Source organism: Capra hircus, chromosome 17 (genome assembly GCF_001704415.2).
Source record: "Capra hircus breed San Clemente chromosome 17, ASM170441v1, whole genome shotgun sequence".
NCBI classification, from domain to species: domain Eukaryota; kingdom Metazoa; phylum Chordata; class Mammalia; order Artiodactyla; family Bovidae; genus Capra; species Capra hircus.
Genome location: NC_030824.1, coordinates 57,497,675 through 57,523,266, shown reverse-complemented (window position 1 = coordinate 57,523,266; position 25,592 = coordinate 57,497,675). Strand labels below are relative to the sequence as shown.

The 25,592-nt window shown below is 37.5% G+C and overlaps 1 protein-coding gene across 1 annotated transcript in view; it reads right to left on the bottom strand.

The window, feature by feature from the left end:
* The window catches only part of HHIP (hedgehog interacting protein), a 116,450-nt gene continuing 97,649 nt past the window's right edge, over positions 6,792-25,592 (bottom strand). Inside the window, exons 12-13 of the mRNA XM_005691213.2 lie at positions 17,291-17,439; positions 6,792-13,567 (exon numbers count right to left, since the gene is read on the bottom strand). Coding sequence (XP_005691270.2) covers positions 13,374-13,567; positions 17,291-17,439 — 343 coding nt within the window. The 3' untranslated portion in view covers positions 6,792-13,373. The remainder of the gene's footprint in view (positions 13,568-17,290; positions 17,440-25,592) is intronic.

Sequence of the window (25,592 nt, the reverse complement as noted above, 5' to 3'; positions counted from 1 at the left end):
ATATTCTGGGTATGTGGAATTACATAAAACATATTACTAAAATTATTTTCACCTGCTTCTTTTTACTTTTTTAATGTGGCCACTAGAACATTTTCGATGATGCATGTGGCTCACATAACCTTTCGGTTGGACCCTGCGGCTCCAGAGCCGTTTGTTGAGTTCAAATCCTTATTCTACCACTCAAAGCTGTGAGAACTCTGTAGGTTTCCATTTCGCTTGTAAAATGGTATAACAGTACCTACCTCACATGGTTGAGAAGGTTGATGAGTCAATATATGTTAAGTGCTCACTGGGTGACAAGTCTCCATAGGCCTTGTATGTTTCTGCACCTCTGATAAGCAGAATTTTGTTGTTTTGTAGACTAAGTTGTGTCAGACTCTTTGCGATCCCATGGACTGCAGCACGCCCAGCTTCCCTGTCCTTCACTATCTCCCAGAGTTTGCTCAACTCATGTCCATTGAGTCGATGAGGCCATCCAATCATCTCATCCTCTGTCGCCCCCTTTTCCTCCTGCCTTCAATCCTTCCCAGCATCAGGGTCTTTTCCAATGAGTCAGCTCTTCGCATCAAATGGCCAAAGTGTTGGAGCTTTAGCATCAGTCCTTCCAGTGAATATTTGGATTTCCTTTAGGATTGACTACTTTGATCTTGCAGTCCTAGCAGAATGTTCTAAACTATCTTATCAAAGATGCTTGTATAGTAACAGCTAATCAACTACACTCCAATATGAAACTGAAATTTAAAACAAGAAATCTTGGACTCTTCACAGTTTGGGACAATATTTAGAAAGAGGCATCTGGAACACAGCCCTGTGTTAAGTGTTAGATATTATTACCGTTACCTGCCCCTCCCCTACTTCCACTTAGTGAAGCTGAATCACTGCTAATTTCTGCCTTTTGTGTCCCCTTGTACGCAGGGAGAGAGCATTTCCTCACTCTCTCTCTGGCCCTCCCATTGGTTGCACCTTGTCACTTACCCCTCCTGGTGGTGTCTTGTTGCGGTCAAATTGTCAGAGCTGAATCTTATAGATCAGCTTGATGGATTTGATTTTCTCTCGCCAAATATTGTTTCTTTTAGCTTATTCTCTTCCAGGAGAATTTTCTGGAACTAAATGTTAAGGCACATGGTGGTTCTCTACGCCCCCAGTTCCTCCTGATTGTACCTTCTCTCATACAGAGGACAGTTTGGCACATGAGAAGTGTCAACCAGCACTTCTCTCCACCAAAAATTCTATCTATCTAGTGCTACTTCTTCACTTTTTTTTTCATTAAAAAAAATCTGGGGCGGTACCACGCAGCATGCAGGATCTTAGTTCCCAGACGAGGGATGGAACCTGCGGCCCCTGCAGTGGAAGCAGAGTGTTAACCACTCGACTACCAGGGACATCTCACTGCTTCCCTTGTTTACACTCAAGAGATGTGCATACACACAACCACAGAGGGTAGTTTCCACATACGCATGAGATCGATTTTGACTGTACTATATAACTCTACCTAGAGTTAAGAGCTTTATTGGTTTTGGTCAAAGGACAATGGGAAAAATTTCAGAGCAAAGAGTATATACAGTGTACTATTTGGAATAAGCTACAGGGTCAAAACAGAACAAAGCTAAAGGGAACGTGAAACATTTCAGTGTGAATTATGTATAAAGGATAATCACACAAACACATCACTGAAATGTTTTAACTGAACTCTCTGAATTGCCTTTAGCTCTGGTTTTTAAAGTAGCCAATATAAAAGGACACCTTACTTTTATAACGGCAACTGAAATTTAAATTTAATTAAAATTAAGACCCTGATGCTGGGCAAGATTGAAGGCAAAAGAAGGAGGTGGCAGAGGATGAGATGGTTAGATAGCATCACCAACTCAATGGACATGAGTTTGAGCAAACTCTGGCAGATGGTGAAGGACAGGGGAGCCTGGCGTGCTGCAGTACATGGAATTGCAAAGAGTTGGACACAACTTAGAGACTCAATAGCAACAAATAAAATTAAACATTCATGCCAGCCCCATTTCAAGTGCTTGAGGGCCAAATGTAGCTCATGACTACCATATTGGACAGTGCACATATAGTACATTTCTATCACGGGAAGTTCCATTGAGGAGCCTTGCTGTCAAATTACATAAATGTCTGAATCAGGCGGTAAGTATTATTCATTAGCAAACAGCATTAAAAGGTACATCCAAGGTATTTGGGACAGAATTCTAGACATGTTTGCAACTCTAAGCAATATGATTATATCTTGGCTTTAAGATACAGGTACAAAACTTCAGCTATGAAAATTCAACACAACATAGAATTTGTTTTCTATTCTGTCAGTGGTTATATCTTCACTTAAATCTATCTGCTCACAGTGATATTTTCCTTTTTAAATGTTTTCTCTTGACAGAAATCATCCACAGTTTTGTGATAACTGCATACCATCTTGGCACGATTGACAGAGCTTAAAACTAGCGTATACTTTATTTATGGTGCGTATTGCTTTTATAACCCAATTTATTTTGAACAGATTGATGAATTGCAAAGTACATAAAAATATTGTGCTTGTTTGTGTCATTATGATACTGTTGCTGAAAATCACATTGGCTATAGTAACAACAGCAACAACGGCTCTCGCATGACGGGGATACCTGACTGCCAGGCACAAATGTGTACCCTGTGTTGCGTGTATATTCTACTCAACTAACTCAAGCCTGGAATGAAGATACAGGACATATGACTGTTTCTGTTTTGGTGACAGAAAGCCATTTTCCCACCAAGTTTTTGCATTATTACTATTCTGTCCTTGGAGAAGGAAATGGTAACCCACTTCAGTACTCTTGCCTGGTGAATCCCATGGACAGAGGAGCCTGGTGGGCTACAGCTCATGGGGTCGTTAAAAGTCGGAGATGACAGCACATTCTGCCCTTGAAACCATCCTCTAGATCCTTGTGCTTCAAAATGTGGTCCAGGAACCAGCATTAGCATCACTTGGGAGTTTGTTAGAGGTACAGAATCTCAGGCACCCCCAGACTCTGTGTCCCCAGTAAACTAGAGGCACGCTAAAGTTTGCGAAACATTGCTTTAGACACCGAAGATGAGACATCAGTACTTCTGATGCCATTTCTGGGGCAAGGTGTTATAAACTGAATCATGTCTCCTTTCAAAATGCCTGTGCTGGAGTCCTAAGCTCCTATACTTCAGAAAGTATTCTTATTTGAAGTTAGGGCCTTTACAGAGGTAATCAAGTTAAAATGAGGTCATTAGAGTGAGTCCTAATCCAATAGGACTTGTGTGCTTATAAAAAAAAAGGGCGGGGGGGATTTGTATAAGACCCAAGGTGTCTACAAGCCAAGGAGAGGGAACAAAACCTTCCCTCCCAGCCCTCTCTGAGGAACCAGTACCTTGATTTCAGGCTTCTCGTCTCTAGAATTATGAGATAATAAAAACTTCTGGTGATTAAGCCACAAATTTGTAAGGGCAACCCTAGTAGACACTAAATGGTTACTCTTTCTTCTGTACCATGACTTGTCCACCTTTTAAGATGATGTTTCAGGCATTTATACTGTTGTATCTGCTCAGGATATGGTATCTATCAATCAGGTAGGGTGCCTACAGCAGTGCTCTTGGGAACACAGTTCCTGGAAGAGATCATTACGTTTCTAACAGGAGCAAAACTAGTCATCGAGGGCCCTGGAAGGAGTGGCAGCCTCCTTGTGACAGTGGGTTCTTCAGCAAGAAGAAAACGGTGGCCACAGACCAGTGTGTGTGGCAGTCACTCAGTTGTGTCCGACTCTTTGCAGCCCCATGGACTGTAGCCCGCCAGACTCCTCTGTCCATGGGATTCTTCAGGCAAGAATACTGGAGTGGTTTGCCATTCCCTTCTCCAGGAGATCTTCCCGACCCAGGGATCGAACCTGGGTCTCCTACATCTCCTGCATCGGCAGGAGGGTTCTTTATCACTAGCGCCACCTGGAAAGCAGATCAGAGTGCTTTAGAAATCAGAAGAGAGGGAGCTGCAGGAGACATGAAAGGATTATTCAAGAGTAAATCATGCCAGGATGGGAGGAACAGGAAAAAGTGATTCGGAGAACGCAGCGAAAGCAACAAAGAACCATAGAGGGCAGAAGTGGCTGGAAGACTGGGAAAAAACTGAGTGTCTTTTCTAGTCATTTAGCTGCCACAAAATGCAGCGGAGTAGTTAATAAACTGTCTAAGATGCGCAATTTCTAACCTGCAGTTCACATGGATCCTGGGATTAGGAATGTCTATTGATAATCCCTGTTAGAGCTGATAGGAACTTGTCTCTCAATTTACACATAAGGAAACTGAGTCCTAAGGCAGTGAGTGACTTACCTAGCATTACTCGGCTGATTAGTTGGAAATACAAACCTGGGAACCCCATCTCACAGCCGAAGCCGAGAATTCCTGCCAGCACACCCAGCATACACAACTTTTGGAAGCTGTAGATCACAGAACAGTGTCTATGATAATCTAAATTGCTTTACATGAAGCACATGGATTTTGCATCAAGTAGTTTTAATTATAAGGCTATAAATATGTCAAATATGTCATCAAATATCTGATGACGTCTTATTAAATTACAAAAGTGAGCTCAAGCAGTTTCTGATGTGGGCGTAATCCCAAGAAGAATGAGTTTTATAGTCAAGTGCTACTCAGGCTTCTCTCCCCCTCCCAGTCCCCTACTTTCCCAATTTTAAATTGTTTTAATCATAGAAACTATCATCGAGAAATCAAGCATAAATCAAATTATGAAAATATCAAAGAAATATTGTATCTAAATTATTTTTCTTCCTTTGATCCTTTCATTTCTTTAAATGCTGGTAGAATTTAATCTCCAGAGAGACCCTTTCAGACCTTCAAATAGGGGAAAATATGTATTTTTTTCTGATGAGATCGTGTAGTTGCTATTTTAAGCTATACGTCCATTGGAATTAATACATTAGTCTAAAATGAAATTTAAAAAAAGAAAAAAACATGAATGTGAAGAAGCAAGTTCAGAGAACTCTCTCTCATATTAGTCGTCCAACTCCTGGACAAATCGGAAGCTGATAGGTTTAATAGTACAAAGGTGAGCTATGAGATCTCTTAGTGACAACTAGGGGAACAATGGCCTTTTCCATTTCCATTCATAACCCTGCAATTACTTAGGCGGTAAGTAAGGATCTCTTACTTTGAAGGTAGGATCCCTCTGATTGTATGTTGCTGTGATCATGCTGGGACTCTAGGCAATGGTTTCTTAAGGTATTCTCCTAAAGGAGATCACATCGTGTTCCTTTGTAATGCCACCTGTGATCTCTTTTCTCATCTCTGTCTAAGTCACTCTTACTAACATGTGTATCATGTATTTATTTTCCATCTTTTGGCCGTGTTGCACAACATGTGGGACCCTAGTTCCCTGAGCAGGGATCAAACCTGAGTCCCCTGCATTGGTAGCACGAAGTCTTCACCACTGGATCAGGGTCTAAAAAAGGAAAACAGAAACTGCTCCTAGTACATTTATGACCAAGGGAATTTGATGCAGGGAATTAATGACACTGTTGATGGCAGAGGAGGAGGCAATCAAGGGACATGAAGAAACCCAGAGATATGGTTAGCATCAGGAAAAGAACCACTTCCATCTTTAGGCTGTTATGCACCTTTTATTATTATCTTCCTCATGGCAAGTAGGCAGGAGCTGCTCTAGGTCTGTCAGGGATTCTAAGTAGAAGATATATCCTTGGGAGATTTATAATCTGGTTGGAGAGACCAGGCATGTGCAGAAAACAGATTATGATTAAGGGCTAAGCCTCAGGGACAGAGTCTCAAAACTGGAAGGGCAGTGGCTAGAGGGAAAGAGACCTTCTGTGCTTCCTGGGCCATTGAGGGGGCTTCCCAGGTGGAGTTCCTGGTAAAGAACCACCTGCCAATGCAGGAGACATAGAGATGCAGGTTCAAACCCTGGGTCGGGAAGATCCCCTGGAGGAGGGCATGGCAACCCACTCCAGTATTCTTGCCTGGGAAAGCCCATGGACAGAGGAGCCTGGTAGGCTACAGTCCGTGGGGTCACAAAGAGCTGGACACAATCAAAGTGACTTAGCATGCATGGGCCACTGAGGAATGAGCTAAGGGATGCTTTACATGAGCTTCTTTGCCTAACTTAACACTTCTGGAGAGTAACCTGAGTTCGAGGACTCTGTCTGGGAATAAGCACCTGTAACACATTTTCTTCTCAGAACAATCTTCTCTTCTAGGGAAATAGCTTTACCTGCCAGTCAGGGATGTATTTGTTTAGGAAGAAAGGAGATCGAGATGAAAGCATTTTGCTCTTCTAAAGAATGTTGGCAGATTTAAAATTCATGTTCAAAATAGCATAGCTGACCTTGTACAAATACTCTTGATACAACTGACTGGAAACCAGGTCAACGAGGTTTTACGGTATCTGCAATTGCCTTTTTCCACGTCTCTCCTCTTCTACGTGCTTCTTTCTCTCAGGACTCTTGACTGCTCTTTTGCATTCTTCACTTATTAATTTTTTACTTTTTTGAAAGGATCAGATCTAAGTCATTTACAACTTATAAATTTAAGTCAATATTTGTACCCAATGAAACTGACCCTTAACATTGCCATATATTTTGGGGAGTAAAATTTTGAAAATAGAACATGAAAAGTGAAAAAAGACAAGAATAGTTTGAACAAGTAGTTTGAGTATAGAATATTTAAAAATTAGTGTTTATGTACTCAATATGGATACTTAAGAAAAGCTTTAAAAATTCTCAAATAAAAAATAATTTTAAAATCGCACATGTACATTAGATCATAAGATAAAGTTTAATACATTTGATCATGTTAAAGGACACAAAACACAGCCAATCTAACCAAATTTCAGGCATGCATTTACATAAATATATTAAATTAAGAAAAGAAATTATACACTTAAACATCCTTTTCACCTAAAAATCATTAAATCCACAGATCAACAATAAAAACCAATTCTCTGCATTTATCACTTCAAGATACAATTGTTCTATTTTAAAGATAACACAAATACACTTGTTAGAATTTATATGCATTATACATATATTATATATTACATAGATAGTGTGTATACATATGTAGTGTTTGTACAGATAGATAAATATATATACATGGGTGTGTGCACACATACAGATACACACAGATGTATTTTAGGCCATCTGTACTATTACTGCTGGACTTTGATGTTGAACTGAATTAGAGCAGTTGGGTGCAATTACTGTCTTCTGCTTCAAATGCACCCATTGGGCTTACAATCTCCCATTATAGACATCCTTGCCTTTTCTATAGTACATAAATTGTGCTGGGCACTTCAATAAATCTTTGTTAAATTAATGAATGGATGGATGGCTGAATAATAGAAGATCAATCAAAAAGAACTAATAATAACTTGGTAAAGTTAAGTCAAATTAATGCAAATATAGAAGGATTATCTAAGCCGATGACTGTGCGTGTTACTTTTCCAAAGAACATTTATAGAAAACAACTAGTACATATATTAACTTGCTTTCTTAAATGTGTACCTGCTTTTGTTACTTGTTCCCACAGTCTTCTGCCTCTTATTAACAGAAATCCAAGCAAAGTATCTTCTGTGAATAAGGTTATGGACAAATTGCCTTAACTGTCAAAAATCTAAAGGAAAATGAACAGCTAGGAAAACCAAAACTTAGAACACTTTAGCCATTCTAAAGTTAAAAGATAAAGTTAACCATTCTTTAAAACTGGACAAAAGAATCACAGATACAGCCAGGAAAGACATGGTTTCCTTACCAATTTCTTTTATGCTTATTAATTATAATGATTTGATAAATTTTTAAATTTTTTTTAGCTGGGTTTCTTTTAGACTTCTTTAGCATGTCCTAGGGAATGAACTCCAAAAATCTCATAGAACCTCAGTATCATTTATCTTGTTACTCCATAGCTCTTGGTGAAATGCAAGTCCAAAAATGTCCTATGAATTGAATGAGATGTGGGAAATACCTGATATAAGGTTGTCAGTTTGATTTCTCAATAATAGTATTATGAATGGAATGTATTAATGTGTTAATAGTATTAAGTTCTACTATACATAAACTCCTAATTTATTCTATGAAAATCATGTTTCTGATTTTAAGAACATAAGGTGAAGAAATACCCAACACAGTTTTGGGCATAGACTGTACCAAATCTGATCACACATTGTTCATGTGAATGGAAACTCTTGGCTAGTTATTTTTTAGTGCAAAGGGAAACGTACAAGAGTTAGTTTCTAACTGTGAAGACAAAGCTTATTTTCTATTTAGCGATTATGAATTTTCTATCTCTGTTAATATTATTTTTTTATCTTGTGTTAAAACTCTTTTTAAGTTAAAAATTTTTTAACTTGAAAGATTATAGTTAATTGAAATAACTGACCAAACATTTATATTAATTTGCTTGTGTGTAAGTAATATAAAATCTACGTGTGCAAAAAGATACCCTGACTAAAATGTGATGTTTGACTCTGTGATGTACATGAGAACTCATATTGAATTGGCATCATTTTTTTTGTTGTTGTTAAAAGCAGTGACAAGTTTTAAGCTTAGGCTTTGTGTTAATAGAAGGGATCACTATTTTTTATTGCTTTCAATCAACTTGTAGATGACCTATACAAAACAAGGAGTGTATCTTTTTTTGGGGTGTATCTTGGGCTCACAGTTAATGAAGAATCAAAAGAGCTCATCTGATAAATAAGTAAATCTCTTCATAGTCACTAGGGAAATAATCACTATGATTGAGAAGAAAATAGCACAATACTTTTTCATGCTCTCCTGATACACTGTACTCCCCAAAACAGTTATTTTAAGACAATTTTCAAAACTTATGAGTGGCTATTAAGAGGAAGAAGTGTTGCAACTGGTTAGGATTAATGTCCGGCAGGTTTTATGGTCATGTTTTTAATATTTTTAATATAAAAATGCTTCTATTATTAGATTTCTCACCTTCTCTGTATCATACTAATTATAAGGGGTATGACTAATTTGTGTTTGTGTGATCAAGAGAAAGAAGGTAAGATAGAATATATTTATCTAGGATATTCTAATGAGAAACTTTCTAGAGGTATTTTCTATAGTCACAACAGGCCCACTAACTTCTTGGAGGTAATAAAGAAATGGGTACATTTTCAAGGCATGGAACTTTGGTCTAAGTTCTTTCCAAGTTCATGTTTCATTCCAAGGGTGGGGTCAAAAGATTCTGAAGTCTCCACTGAGGGACTATTTAATTTTTTCCTCACAGATTTGGGATAGTCTTGCTTAAGATTATTTAACCATCCATAGAGATGGTTGTTGTTTGAAAAGGAAATAGTCTCTATCTTTCCTTATTGTTAACTCACACTGTTGGACTGGGGACATTCTTTCTAGCATCCAAGACGGAACCCCCGCTGAGCTGGGGCATCTAGGCTGGGAGTCATGTACACTTTTTGTCACTTCTTTCAATGACTGCAATAGGTCAGTCTACTCTGTTTATAACTGTCTACTGTTCTTTATGATTTAGAGTTTGAACAAATGTGGTACTAGGAGAGGAATTTCTCAGGCAAAATCAATAGCAACCTGCTCTAGGATATCTTCATTAGTGTCCTGAGGACATGTCTGTTTAGTCAAAACCAATAGAAACAGAGATGAGAGAGGTTAACAAGAAAAGGGATGTACGGCAGTGGGGGAAGAAAAAAGAGAGAGAAAGATATCATAGGTAACATTCTATAGAGATGCTCAGAAACTTCAATCTATTGAGCAGCCAAATATAAATGCCTATAATATACCTTATTTTTCCTCTTAAAAATTTAGTCTTAGTTTTTATGTTTCAAAACTAAAAGAAACTAATACAGTTTAAATTAACGTGTAATTTGAAAGACCCTAGATGCAGCAACCAACCTAAGATCCTAAACCTAGTAGATTTCTTTTTAGTTTATGATTTGGAGATAAAAACAATATTACGAAATTGTTAAAAATTGTTAGTACAGTATTATGTAATTATTTTCAAATAAATAAATAGAGAAGTGCTTACTCTTAAATATACAAATGAAAAGGAGAATGGCTTTCTATTTAAGTTGTATGTGTAGGTTTCTTTGCTGTTCTTTAGGAGATAGTCATTAATCTGAGAAAACTTCTGAGTATTCTTTATGATAAAATAAAAGATATGTTTTACAGTAGTCATATTGAAGGGAAATTCCAAACAGAAAGCTATAAATGGAAGCCCTTTTTATCATTATTCAAGTTTCTTAAATCTTCCTTTCTTTGCACTTTTTTTTAATGATGTGTAAACTCATTTGTCTTCCTATTACCTCAAATAACTAGCAAGAAAACGAAGTTCTATCAACCAGAACGAGAGTTTGTTAGAAGCAGTGGCAGAAAATATTTTGCCCCAACTCTTTATAACCACCATTGTAGCATTTTACATTAAATTGATCCCCAAAGCTTAAGCTCTAGAATGGAAAAAAAGGAAAAATAATTTACATTTTTATGTTTATTGTATCTTTATCTCCCATATCTATTTCATACCGAGGACATTTTCTTTCATTTTGATTATGTGCTTTTTTTACTGAGTAGATATTGCCATTCATGTGATGAAACAATTATTTTTCCCTAGCTCATACTTTTTAACCAATTCCTACTTGCCTCTCATCATGAATTATTTAAGATCATTCTCAGTCACATATCTATTTAAAATCTACTTGAAAAGAAAGGTCAAAAGTGTTTTTTGAAACCATCACTTAGTTTAAAATATATAGGTCTTAACCTGCCTTTGCTATTTACTTCTTTCCTAGGAACAGAAAGAAATGATTCCAATGACTGTCTTTGCTGGGGTTTAATGTCAGTGGATCTGTTTTCTTTTTAGAAAATTTTGATCTTTTATTCTAATGACTCCCCACAGAAAAGGCAATGATACCTGGGGTACATATGTTTTTCTAAGTCATTTGAAACTCTTTCACTTGGGAAATGACTATCTAAAAAAAAGCTGGGTCTGGTCAATTTAATCTAGATATTTTTCAATAGGAGAACTAACGGCAATAGAACATCTCTTCTTTTATAAAGTTTCTTTCGGAAAAGACGGAAAGATTCAAGATGTCAGAAAAAAATGCTGTTTTGTGTGTTTTTTTTTTTTTTTCAATTTGGCTGAATATATGGCAGTATCCTTATTGTTTTCAGTGAAACTATGAGCAGGAGAATGTGTAATAAAACTGCACGATTGGACAGGTTTAGACAGCTGGCTCCCTCACAAGAAGCTCACATTTTGTGAATGTTACCCACGTTGAATAGGAGATGAGGAGATGGTAGGGTCCATTTACAAAAATGGTTGTCAGGACATTTTTTTTTTTAATTGTAAAACTTTCTGTGATGGAATTCAGTAAAAGGGCTATGAAGAGAAAGCCACAGGGACAAAAGACTGCTATTAACCTACAGATGCGGGCTACGGCAGGGTTCACTCCGAGATTTGCCACACTGCTGGGCCAATGAAGTGTTCGTGTGACTAGAAGGGACCACCCCTTTTCTGGGGTAAGAGGGCAATTTGGTCTCCATGCTCATTTAATCCTGAGATGTCTTTGAATAGACTGTCCATTGAAATCTAAATTGTGCAAAATTATGCATGCACTTTTTAATGCAGGCTATTGTTCACTAAGCACTGAACCAAGACTTGTCAACCCATTTCCACTGGGCATGAGGTCACTTGAAACTTAAGCAATCATATATGGCAGACAAGAACAGGGTACTTAACCAAACTTTCTACTTGGTGGTTTCTCACTGTGCTTCCGTTGCAAATCTCTCGCTTTCCAACAATAAACAAATATGAGTTGCAAGCTTTTGTTTATTTTTTAAATTGACACTCCTGTTCTTAAAGGTAAAGAGTAGGTTTGGGAAGTCAATCTGTGTTGTATAATCTGCCCTGCTCTACAATTTAGACTCTGGAGGAACAGATGTTAAAGAAGGGCAACCGAAAGCGGGGGCCCACGTGTCATGAGTCGATGTTTCTTCAGTGGTGCAAAACGCCCTGATAATTCTTTATAATCCAAACATGGCAGGCTGACTTCAAAAACCACGAAGAGAAGCATCTACCTGAGTTTCTGCAGTTTAAGTTAGAACATGGCATTTCTTGAAAAACCCCAAAGAACATTTACAGGATATTTATTCATACATGAACCAGAGAGGATTTTCATTGAGTTCTGAAGGAATATACACATTAAAAGTCATATTTGGCAAGAATGAACATGTTAAAAATTCGTACAAGTGACAGCTTACATAGGCAAGATTTGTTCAAAACGAGTGAACTCTTTTTCCAGTGAGGTTTGACTCAGTGTGAAACCCACAACATTCTAATCACATATACTCTGACAGGCTTGCTATGGTGAAAAGCATTTTACGAATGTTTAATGCTGGAATTTTATAATGAGTGGCTGTTTTCTTGCTTTTTCATCCGTCGTTAATGATTACATGTTGGCACAAGGATACATTGCTAGATTAGATCCACAGCACATTAAAGACTGTTTGCTTTCTCACTCCCCTTCTTTCCAATTAAGTTGGTGAAAAATGTAACTTTAGTATTTTACAGGACAGGGTAAAGGTGTTTCATCTAGGTGATGTCTATATTATAAAAATAAAATAAAAAATATAAATATGTAACACAAACCCAGTGCCTATTGTTAAATAAACTATACAATAAAAGCAGACCTTTTAGGAAGATTGGTTTTAGAATATGCTGTTATGATTTAATTAGAACACACTTGAAAACTATCTTGAAATTAAGCTAGAGTAACCAGATTTCTCTGCCAATAAAAAGGTAAGTGCGTCAACATTCTATAATTGGATACATTGATAAAAATGCAGATTACAATTTTATACCATTGCCCACTTAGAAATTAATCAGGGCTGAAACATTCTCTCATATTACAGTCCTTTAATATTAATATAAAAATATGGCCTTTTAAAATTCAATCCATCAGATTGCACAGTAATGTTTTAAAACTCCATTGAAGTAGACTTCAGTGACTACAGACAGAAAATTCCTGGAAAGTCGAATAATCTCTTCTGGTGACATAAAAATGCTGTTACCAATTTACAATGGAATTTCCGGGGAAATTACTCCACGCAAGGAAATACATATTTTTAAAACCCATCTGTTATGCAACCACACGCATAGGGGTTTTGAGTGTGTGTGTATATGTGCATATGTGAACAAACATGCCCATATACACACACGACCTGCACATTTCTGGAAATGACTTTTAAATTAATCAAAGAAAATGAAATCACAGGAGTGTGTAGCAAGATAACAGTTGTTCTTTTTAATGACAGGATAAAAAAATAAATGCCCACTGGAAAGGAATAGTCAAACAGTCCCAGAAACTATACAATGTAACTTGTTAGATCCAGCAAATAAGATGTCATGTCAATGATCTGATCAAGAATACCTGCCCTGGTTACTCTGCGGAGGTTTCTGTCCACTTGTTCACACTGAGCACCAAGATATCCTTTTTTACAGAGGCACTTGTTGGGTCTAACACAGACACCACCGTGGCAACATGCTGGCTCACATTTTGCTGGAAGAAAAAAAAGAGCAATACAATCATGTTCCATTCTGTAGGTCAGAAACGGCACTGAATATGAGGCCAATAAATATTTGATGAGTAAGGGAAGGGAGGGAAAGAGAAGAGCAGTCCCAAAATGACCCCAAAGCTAATAAATACAAAGAAAGAAGATTTTGGACTTCCAATTATTTGGGGGCCAGAATGCAGCATACAGTGGGAGATAATTCTAGAGAAGCGGATCACCCAGATCATGGGAAACAATTTCAATCCATTATAGAATTGACTTTATGTAAAACAAGGACCCTGATGCTGGGAAAGACTGAAGGCAGGAGGAGAAGGGAACAATAGAGGACGAGATGGTCGGATGGCATCACCGACTCAGTGGACATGAGTTTGACCAAGCTCTCAGAGACAGTAAAGAACAGGGAAGCCTGGAGTGAAGCAGTCCATGCAGGTCGCAAAGAGTTGGACATGACTTAGTGACTGAACAACAACATCGAAACAAGAATTTCAGTTCTTTAAAACTTCCGTTTCCCTAGGGCATCTCCAACAGAAAGTCTTCCAAGTACCTCTGGTTTCCATTCCTCCTGGCTAGGACCTCAAGGTGGGAAGGCTGTGGCCAGAGAGAAAGACCCAGAGGCTGGAACATCAACAGTGTAACAGCAAGAAATGGTTAGTTTTTTATTTTGGTTGGAGGGAGGATCCATTATGTGGATTCCCTTGGATTCTTCCCTTTCCTTGTTCCCAGGGGGTGCACGGTATACGTCTCATTTCTGATTACACCTTGAAGCCCTTTCTTGGGGGTAGTAAGGTTGCCCAGCAAAAGATATTTTGAGCAGTCCTTTTCAGGGTACTCTCCAGCACAGGACTGCCTCAGAAAAGAATGTTTACCACTACAATATAGGTAGGGAATGTAAAGATTTACTGTTAAAATGAGGCGGAGACATAAAATTGAGCCTATAACTTAGTCTCTTACTGACAGGATGAATCTGGGGTGTGCAGCCACTGTAGATAGAATCAAATTCCTTGAATACATATTCTTATACTTCTCAGGGACAGTTCTTTTAACCTTTTCCAAGTGAAGTTGCTCAGTCATGTCCAACTCTTTGCGACCCCATGGACTGTAGCCTATCAGGCTCCTCCGTCCATGGATTTTTCCAGGTGAGAGTGCTGGAGTGGATTGCCATTTCCTTCTCCAGACGTTTTCCAATGCATAATAAAAATCTGGGGGTCTGTGGCTGGTATATGGGAAAGAAACGACACAGAGAAAATAGACTACAATACTCTTTTAAATTTGTGGGAGATGAGCAAACTATGTGAGTATATGAAAAAAGTTCTTGGTTGGGTCAAAAACACCCCAAAATATATATTACTTTAATAAAATGATTCTGGTTTAATCTTATATATTCAAAGTATTTAAATTGATTTAATGAAAAGATGAAAAAAATACTTTATGAAAATATAAAATTTCATTTATATCATATATTATCATATATCATATTATTATTTCATTTATATCATATATTATTATCATATATGATATATATGAAGCCACCTATATTCAAAATTATGTTTACCCTCAGCTTAACATACTGTTACTAGCAGGCACTCAAAAAATTTTTCTTATCCAATGACTTGAGGTGACCTAAGAGTCAAATATAAGCAAAATATAAGTAAGGGATAAGACAGAATGGACACCAGGTAAAAGAAGTCGAGAGAAAATATATTATCAAGCATCAGAGGAAGCAGGGGGAAGAGATATCATCAGGAATTAGAATATTATTGCATTTAAACACTGATCCTCATTTTTTGGCCAACTAGTGAAAAAATATAGAATATGAATATTTGTTTTAAATAATGTAATTATTTTATTTCTGTTGTTTCAATTATGATACCTTTTTCCTAGATATGTAACCATGGTATCAATCAGTCACATAATATTATTAGTGATGAAGTAATTTAAGCTTAAAATGGATATTGTGACTTTAAATACTGTCTACTTTATTTTGACAATATATAAAGTAGGCAATGTATGGCTATAGTATTTTGAAACAAATACATGTTTAGAATAAAGAGAGATGGCCTTCATGATTGATACTTTTAAATATTAACATGGGACTTAGAATTTTATCAGCAAGAGAGACTTTAATGTTTGAAATCTTTTGTAAATAACACGTATATGCTGGTTATTGAAAACGTTCTTTCAACATACCCATCTTAAACTCTAGGTATCTAAATTAATCTGTCTTCACAACAGGTAGAATTTAAAGACAACTGTGTGTATTTGTGGAAGTCACAAGTTAAAGGATAGAATAACCCTGGAATGAAACTCCTTTGCTCTCTGAGCGGCTGTACACCTAGCTGATGGTCGACAAGGGAGTGGCAAAAAGAATGAAGAAAATCTTATAAAATGACTCTAGATAACTGCATTTTCCCCTTTCCTATAAAAACACCAACTGAATCCCCTATTTTAGTGCACTGCAGCAGGAAGGCAAGCAACAAATCGAGGGAGGGCCTATATGGAGTGTCTGAAAACTTTTGGCGCTCAGAAAGGGACTCTGCACACACAGGTCATTGGTGGTGGTGTTCAGTCGCTCAGCTGTGTCTGATTCTGGACTGCAGCACACAAGGCTTCCTGGTCCTTCACTAATCTCCAGGAGTCTGCTCAGACTCACGTCCATGGAGTCGATGATGCCATCCAACCATCTCATCCTCTGTCACCCTCTTATCCTCCTGTCTTCAATCTTTCCCAGCATCAAGGTCTTTTCCAGTGAGTCTACAGGTCTGAAATCTCAAATCCGGGACTGAAAGCCCCAAGGATGATCCAGTTGGGCTGTTTTCACTTTTGATTTTGTGAGAGAAGTCTGTTGTCTTCATAACTAACTTACATAAATGAATTATTTACATTAGGGAAATGGCAAAGTCTTCATGTATAAATTCAGAAACAAGCTGAGCATTACTGTTACTGTAGATGGCTACAGTTTTATCTTATTCACCTTTTTCCATGGGGGACTGTACCTCTCGGTTTGTGGGATCTTAGTTCCTGGAGCAGGGATCGAACCTGGGCACCCAGGAAGCTTGCAGTCCTAAGCACTGGACCTCTGGGGAATTTCCCCTTTTCATGTTATAGCTGAGAAGTTTATACCCTCCTATAAGCCTCTCCCTATTTCCCCCACCCCTAGCCCCTGGCAAACACTTTTCTGTTTTTATGAGTGTGATGTTTAAAAAAACAAATTCCACATATACGTGATATCATGTAGTATTTATCTACTGTCTGGCTTTTTCACTTAAGATACTGTACTCAAAGTCTATCTCCGTGTTGTCAAGAATGGCAAGATTTCCTACACGGCTGAATAACAGTCACATATGTATATGTGTGTGTGTGTATATATATGTGTGTATATATATATATATATATATATATATATATATATATAAACATCTTCTTTATCCATTGATAGTCACTTACATTGTTTCCATATTTTGGCTACTGTGAATAATGCTGCTATAAACATGGGTGTGCAAGTAGAAATATCTCTTTGAAGTCCTTTTTTCACCTACTTTGGATAAATACTTAGAAATGGCATGTTGGATCATATGGTCGCTCTATTTTTCAGTAAATGGCTACAGCTTTGAACATTCGATCATTCTAGAAAAAATAACTAACGTTAAGGTCTTGAGTTCCTAGAGCTTGTCCCATGCCCTCTCTTTCCCAGGGACAACAGAAATACTAACCGATTCTGCAGAAGTCCCCTTCCCAGCCAGGACTGCAGCAGCACGTTCCGGTAGGAGTGCAGTAGCCATTCCGACAGAGCCGGGAGCACTCAGATGTTAGGGTCTGGGCGGGCTGGACCACGGCCCTGCATTCCTCAGGCATCAGAGGTCTGCATCAAAAGACAAAATCAAAAGTGCATTTTGGTTGAAAATCAGCACTGGGATAAAATCGACCGATTTTGTAGCTTACAAAGCATGTCTCTTCCTTTCTATGGAAATTTTACTTTTAAGTCACTCAGACAGAAAGGTCGTTGACTTTCTAAGAAAACATACACCCGTGAGAAGACAAAATAACCAGTTTTGAACCAAAGGGAACACATTAAACATGGTTAAGAAACTTTATCATGATCAAGATTCATTGATTAAAAATGTAATTACATTACACCAATATTTTGGTGAGGCTTCCCTGGTGGCTCAGCGGTACAGAATCCGCCTGCAGTGCAGATGTGAGAGACATGGGATTGATCTCTGGGTGGGGAAGATGCCCTGGAGAAGGAAATGACAACCCACTCCAGTATTCTTGCCTGGAGAATCCCATGGACAGAGGAGCCTGGTGGGCTACAGTGCATGGGGTCACAAAGAGCGGGACATGAATGAAGCGACTAGGCACACACACAATTTTTTGGCATCTAAGAATTCCTAGCAATTACAATTTAAAAAATGAAGATGTATGGATATTTTAGAGCTTTCTTTTTTCTGCAGGACTCCAAAAGTTTTTAGGAATAGAAAAAATAGGCATGTTTGGCAATATTAGGCGGCTGAAGGCAGTCATTAAAGTGAGTGCTTGTAGCCTAAAAAGCTTTGAAATTGCTTTTTATTTCATTTTCATGTTTCTTTTGAGATACTTTGTCCCAGAATGGCTGGTCTTGAAAGGACATAAATAATACATGTGTGTTTCTGGACTCACAGTTTAAACTCTCTATGCAATAAATGATCTAAATAGAGAGATTTTTATATATGTATGTGTATATGTGTACATACATATTTTTATAATTTTATTTTATCCTGCTGTAAAGAAAAAAGAATGCTAATAGTAGCAAACAAAAGTATCTTATCTGTCACGTAAAAAGTCACAGACTTTGTTTTAACTGCTCGACAACTGCCATCATTTAAAGAAGGACCAAGCTGCCTTCAGAAAATTGTCATAAGTCTTCATGTTTTTGAGTGAGAGGTTATCTTTCAAGGTGGTTCCCGCTAGAAGCATGACCCCAACTGCTCATTACCTCATCTTTGAGAAAAAATTTGCAATGGCCCTTTGCTATCAGTCACTGCTACCTGCGCCTCAGTGTGGTGAGAAAGCTCTTTTCAGGGAAGGAATGTAAACAAACGCTTCATCACCAGTCAAATCACCACTGTGAAGAAGGCCAAGTCAGTTGGAGTCCTTAAGTACCATAACAAAGAAGGTGATAATTATGGGTCAGGACCACCATAGAGGCAAATGATACAGCTTTCTGAGAGAAGCAAATAATTAGGCCCCGAAGCCTCAGTTTTTTTGAGACAGGTTATCTTGTTATGCCCCATGGCAACGTGAACTGTGATAATAATTTGAGGTCTGATCTGAGACTGTTTCTACAATGACTCAAAACCATATTTAAAATATCCAGTGACTTCTTTAGCTCCTCTCTCCAATTAAAACCCACTCTCTGTTGAAAGTGTTGTTTGGGATGAACATGTACGCACTGCTATATATAAAACAGATATCTAATATGAACCTAATGGCTAGCACAGGGAATTCTGCTCAATATTCTGCAATATTCTAAATGAGAAAAGAATTTAAAAGAGAATAGATACCTATATATGTGCAACTGAATCCCTTTGCTGTATACCTGAAATTAACACAACATTGTTGCTCAACCATACTCCAATATAAAATAAAATAATTTTTTTAATAAATTACTGATTTTTGCAACTATTGTGACAATTCAGAAACTCCCTTAAATTGACTCAACCTCTTATTTAAATCTAGAAATGGTCCAGTTTATGTGAAGGTACTTGAGACATTCTACATTTTCACTCTGAACACACTACCTAATATTTTCCTTGTCTCTCCCCACCACCCCCTGCTCCAAGGAACTCTTTCTGGGAGTAAGGGCAGAGGGTGATATGGTGGAGAACACATTAAATGGCCAAGGAAAGTGAGGGAAAAATCTTTGCTTTCTTATTTTGAATAGCCCAAGTCTGCTCAATTTTTGCCTCACATAAAATTCTTGTTTGAGATACTATGGTGGCATTTTGACCATCAGAAGAGCAGTTTCTCAGAAGTCGTTATGTTTTTCTGAATTACAGATCACCACATTTACTGAGTGATATTCAGTAAACAGGTATTGTTCACATTTTCCTGGTAACTGAGATTCTATTTATCTAGTTCTATTTAGGTTACCTACTCCAGTATTCTTGGGTTTCCCTTGTGGCTCAGCTAATAAAAAACCCACCTGCAATGTGGGAGACTTGGGTTCGATCCCTGGGTTGGGAAGATGCCCTGGAGAAGGGAAAGGCTACCCACTCCACTATTCTGGCCTAGAGAATTCCATGGACTGTATAGCCCATAGGGTTGCAAAGAGTCAAACATGACTGAGTGATCTTCGTTTTCACTTCATTTGTTACTAATGAACAAATGTTACATGTGAACTAATGATTTTCGTTTCACTTCATTTGTTCATGCTCTTTCCAATTTATTCAAGGAGACCCAGAAGTAGAGTGTGTCAGGAATATGTTACATGCGATGGAAAATGTTCAGTCAACATAGCTCACATGCTTCTTGATTATATGGTTTACACCCGAGCAGATGAATCTAAAGAGAAGACACCATGTGATCAAGAATGTAAGTGACTTTGATCAACTACAACCAGAAGATGTTGCCTGTTTGAAGCAAAGTATAGGGTCATTGAGCCACATACACTGGGAACAGATAAGGCAGTCTGATGCACAGGGATTCACAAGAATGGTTTTTCGAGGCAGGATACCTGATCCTTGTTTCCCGGCTGATCCTCCAATTAGACAGTTTGATTGATTTTCCCCAAACATTTAAATGTGTGTAAACTCAGATTATGGAGGGAATTCTAATTTTTTTTTTAAAATTTTGCTTAAGATAAAGCAAATGCTTATCTATCTGTAGATGCGATTGCTTCATGCTTGGGCTTGTTTATATAAGACTCTGTGACTGTCATATATAAACATGATTCCCTTAAATTTTTATTTAATTACCTACAAAAATAACTTTATTCTTTTATGAAGTTGACAACTAACATTCCTCAGTTAGCATGTTAAAATCCACCCCCCGCCTTTAAACAATTATTCTATTGGGAACCCTTGAACATGAAAGTGTACATCAAACATAGCCCATCACTTATTGGACCTCACTTTCCTTAAGGAATGAGGAGTCCCATTTCTTCTTTCCCTTCCCCATTGAAATAAAAGTTTTCTGAGTAAAAGTCTTCAAGTCTAGCCACTGACTGCCAGGCACTATACTTTTCATGGGGGGAAGACAAAAACAAAACAGTATCCTGATCCTCACGGAGACCACAGTGGGGAAGACAGACGGGCAAACACAAAAGTGTAAGGCAGTAGGATCTTTGTTATGATAGAGGGGCATATGAAGTTATTAGGAATACAGACAAGGGTGCAATTAATTTAGGGTTGAGGGATACTATGGAAAGATGATCTTTAAGCTACCAAAGCATTTTATCTCAACTACTTATAGTCCTAGGAGGTAGGAAAATACCATGGAATTTCAATATGTTTATTGAACTAAATGCATACAGTAGAAACTTTTTCAAATCTAGAATATAAATTCCATGAAGACCAATAATTTCCCTCTCTTCTCTTATGTCTTTTCAGGACCCAGAAGAGTGCACAGCACATGCAAGATGCTTATTAAAAATCTGCTGAATGAATGAAATGAGTGTAATTTTAAAAGGGTGTTTGGTTCTTTAAAATTCTATTGAGTGATGATATTAGGAACAGACAACTTAGGGGAGGCATATGATTAAAATTGAATCACTATACTTTTATATCATAAGCATAAAACTAAATTCACTGTATTTCTTTCTGTTGCCTAAATCAACTCAAGTCTTACAAAATTCTTCCAAGGCACAATTAAACGCACTTTAAATAAAGCATTTTTATACTAATCGTAATTGTAACAAATAAACAACAGGCTAAGAAGTAAGCAAGACATAAAGAGATATGATTATTTTCTCCTCCAATTGGGAATTAAGTCAACACATCAAAATTCATTTTTCTAGTAATATATGTGACAAAGCCTGACAAAGATTGCTGGAGAGCTCAACCATTTCTTTTCTCTACACACACTCTTTGTCCTAGGGACATTTCTTCCTTCCATTGAAAGAAGTAAGTTTCCTTTACATGGAATAAATAAGAATTAAGAAAAGGAAATAGAAGAAGTAAATGTGAACTTTATTATTATTGTCACCTTGAAATAGACCATCTTGTATTTCAAAATTATTACATATACACACCTAGATGGGATCTAAACACAAATCTAGAGTATATTTCTACCTGTAATAGATAAACTCATTTTTCATTCTTAATTTTTATTGAACTGGGAATTTGGGCATTTTAATATAGGCCTAATAAGAATTGCTTAAATAGTATTTTCCTTTTAAACAGAGAAGTTTATTTTTTAAATAAAAGTTTTATTTTTTAAACTTTTAGAGCCTTACGTCTACTGAATGCAGTCTGAGATAGCTTTCAAAACAGGAAACTTACCTAAGAGGATATTTAGGTTTTTAATAAAGAATATATGGTATCCATTTGTTGAGTTATTCTCCATAATTCTCAGAAATTTAATTTAAATTTCCTAATTCAAAAAACACAATTCCTAACCCCTTTACACATGACAAATAATAAAATATTAAAGGGTCAGTGCAGAAATCTACCCAACATTTCCTAATCTATAAAGCATTGTTTTCAGAAGTGTAAGACATTTTCTTAGAAGTCTACTTTGATTCATTTTGTGTAGTAGTACAAAGCTTTAGACACTTTCTTGAAATAAAGGAGAAAATTGAGAAACTCAAGAAGTAATTTATAACACATATCATACCATGATGACTTTTTGTGACTAGCTAAGGCCAATGGTGACTGTCTTTGTGTAGTGGGTTAAAGAATGATTTTAATTTTAGGATCTTTAATTTAATAAGTGACTGACTCAATCAATGGGAAGTCTCTATCCATCTGTATGGATGCACAGGGATAAGTTCTGTCTTAGCAGGCCTGATCTTCAGAGTGAGTGCTGCAGAGACTGATCTACTGTGTCTTATATAAAGAATAAAGTGTTCATTCTGAAATTTTTTTAAGGGGTTCAGATCTTAAATCCATGTTATTGTAAAACAAGGTACACTGATCATGAGTAATACTCTTTTATAAGATTCTGAATTGTTGAAAGTTTCAGAAGATGAGCTTATTCTTCAGCTTCTCTTAGACAATGTTCTGCTTGAGGTGATTTAGGAGGTGATGTAAGAACCGTCTTACTCTTTTTTTTTTTCCTCGTGTGGAATCTTATTTCCCTGACCGGGAATCAAACTCAGGCCCTCAACAGTGAGAGAGCAGAGTCCTAACCACTAGACCACCAGGGAATCCCCTTATTCCTTTATCCACAGTCACATTAGGACACATGCAAAAGCGATCCCTCACAACTAAAACCTTTACAGAATTCTTTTCCTTTTTTTTGATAACTAGTCATCTTCATAATAGAAAGTAGAAAATTAAATTATACAATTGTTGTTGTTTAGTCACTCAGTTATGTCTGACTCTTTGTGACTCCATGGACTGTAGCCTGCCAGGCTCCTCTGTCCGTGGGATTTTCCAGGCAAGAATATAGGAGTAGGTTGCCATTCCTTCTCCAGGGATCTTCCTGATCTAGGGATCAAACCTGTATCTTCTGAATTGGTAGGAGGGTTCTTTACCACTGAACCCCAAAAATTATAAAATGGGGAATAATAAAAGGATCCTAATGGAAATTCTAAGGAGGAATAGAGAAAATATTTCTAGTCTACTATTTGCAATTGGAGAATTGTAGTATGTGTGACTTCAGCATTATTTACATAGTCCAAACTGAGCTTCTGATATCCACACCTCAGTCTTGGCCCTCAGACTTCCCAGGTGGTGCTGGTGGTAAACAGCCCACATGCTAATGCAGGTGACGTAAGAGATTCAGGTTTGATTCCTGGGTCAGAAAGATCCCCTGGAGGAGGGCATGGCAATCCACCCAGTATTCTTGCCTGGAGAATCCCATGGACAGAGGATCCTAGAAGGCTACAGTTGATAGGGCTGCAAAGAGTCAGACATGACTAAAGTGACTTGGCATGCACACAATCCTGATCCTTCTACAAGGAGGGAGGAGCTTCTCTATTTTAGTTAATGGCAGCTCCCTTTTTTTTTTTTTTTTGCAAAACTATTTTCATGTTTTTCCAGTTCTCATGAGGTAGGCAAAACTGTTAAGTCCAAATCCTCATTACTCAGTGTGACACAGAACAGCAGGCCTAGCACCACCTAGGAGTTTGTTAGAAATGTAGAATCTCAGGCCCCTCCCCAGACACATAGAATCAGAGCCTGCACTTCACTCAGTTTATCAAGAGATTCACGTGCACAGTCAAGTTACAGAGGGACTTTTCTAATTTAGGGCCGTTCTCAGCCAATGGTGATTAATGGGGGGCCATAAATTAATGTGGTCAGCAGCTCCCAGGACAGAATATTCTGGAATCTTTGACTAGACGGAATATGACCTCTGCACAAGGAGGCAGCCTTCCTGCACCACCAGATTTGATGCCTTAATGGATCTCCTCACTCTGGAAGCATTTGAATACGTAGGTGATAATCCATAAACATGCATTGGTTCTAAAATCATGACTCAGCACTTTTGCCTCAAAAAAAAAATTAAGAAAATGGAAAACTCCTCATGATTGGTGAGATGTTTACTATTTTCCCATTTGTATAGCTTGAGGCATGGGAATGAGCACTAGTATATCAATACTGTGTCATCTTTTAAATACTCATTTTAGGGTCTTTCTCCAAGGTCAACATACAAAGGAATTTTTGTTTATTTTCAGTCTGGATAATTTTTTTTGGTTTGAGTGGTCACTAAATTCTTCTTATTCATGTTGACATTTCTCTTTTCTAGGTTTCAGTTTACCCATGAGGAGTAGAAGTTTGGATTCCGACTACATATAACCATTTTGTAGCACCTGTTAAAATGATAATACACCATACAAATTCAATTTGGCTGTGAGGAATCTTATATATTCATAATACGATCCTATTCCAGGTCAGAGAACAGAGACTATGGAATCTGTTTCTGTGTAATCATGCAAAACTGGTTTCACAGGACTTCATGGCTATATAGATGGCAACACACACTTCCTAACAATATTTTTCAAGTACCGTTTGAGATCTATCAAAAAATTGAATGTTTTAAGAGCTACTTGCTTTCATTTCATTCTTAAGGAATGCCTTCTTTGATATTATATCACATGTAGGCCACTTAGAAAAATCTTTTTATATATGTCCTCCGTAACCCTGATATTGGGATGAAGGAAAAGAAAACAAATTCAAGAATACCTCTGAAGTTATGTACATTATTGATCATATTAAACATTATTAATTTGTACTGTATATTTCTATAATTCAGGTTTAGAATGGGGAAACCAGTGCTCTACCTTATTTCTCGAATCACTGCATTTTTCTGTTCTGAAAGGCACTGAAGAGTGGGGCTAGGCTTGGGCATTTTTCTCTGGGTCCAAGGTTGACTTTGTTCTAAGGTCTGTGACTTAACTGCTGAGCACGTGATCACTCAGACACAGGAGTGTCCATAGTGTGTCCAAACATTTGCTCCCCCACAGTGTCCACGCATTTGTTATCTATGTCTGTGTCACTATTACTGCTTGGCAGATAAGATCATCTATACCATTTTTCCAGATTCCACATATATGCATTAATATAATAATATTTGTTGGACTGCCTAGTGCTATTGTTGTTCGTTACTCAGTCGTTTCTGACTCTTTGCAACACCATGGACTGCAGCACCCCAGTCTTCCCTGTCCTTCACCATCTCCGTCTTCACCTTTGCTCAAACTCATGTCTGTTGAGTCAGTGATGCCATTCAACCATCTCATCCTTTGTCATCCCCTTCTCCTCCTGCCTTCAGTCTTTCCCAGCATCAGGGTCTTTCCCAATGAGTTGGAGCTCCGCATTGGGTAGCCAAAGTACTGGAGCTTCAGCATCAGTCCTTCCAATGAATATTCAGGGT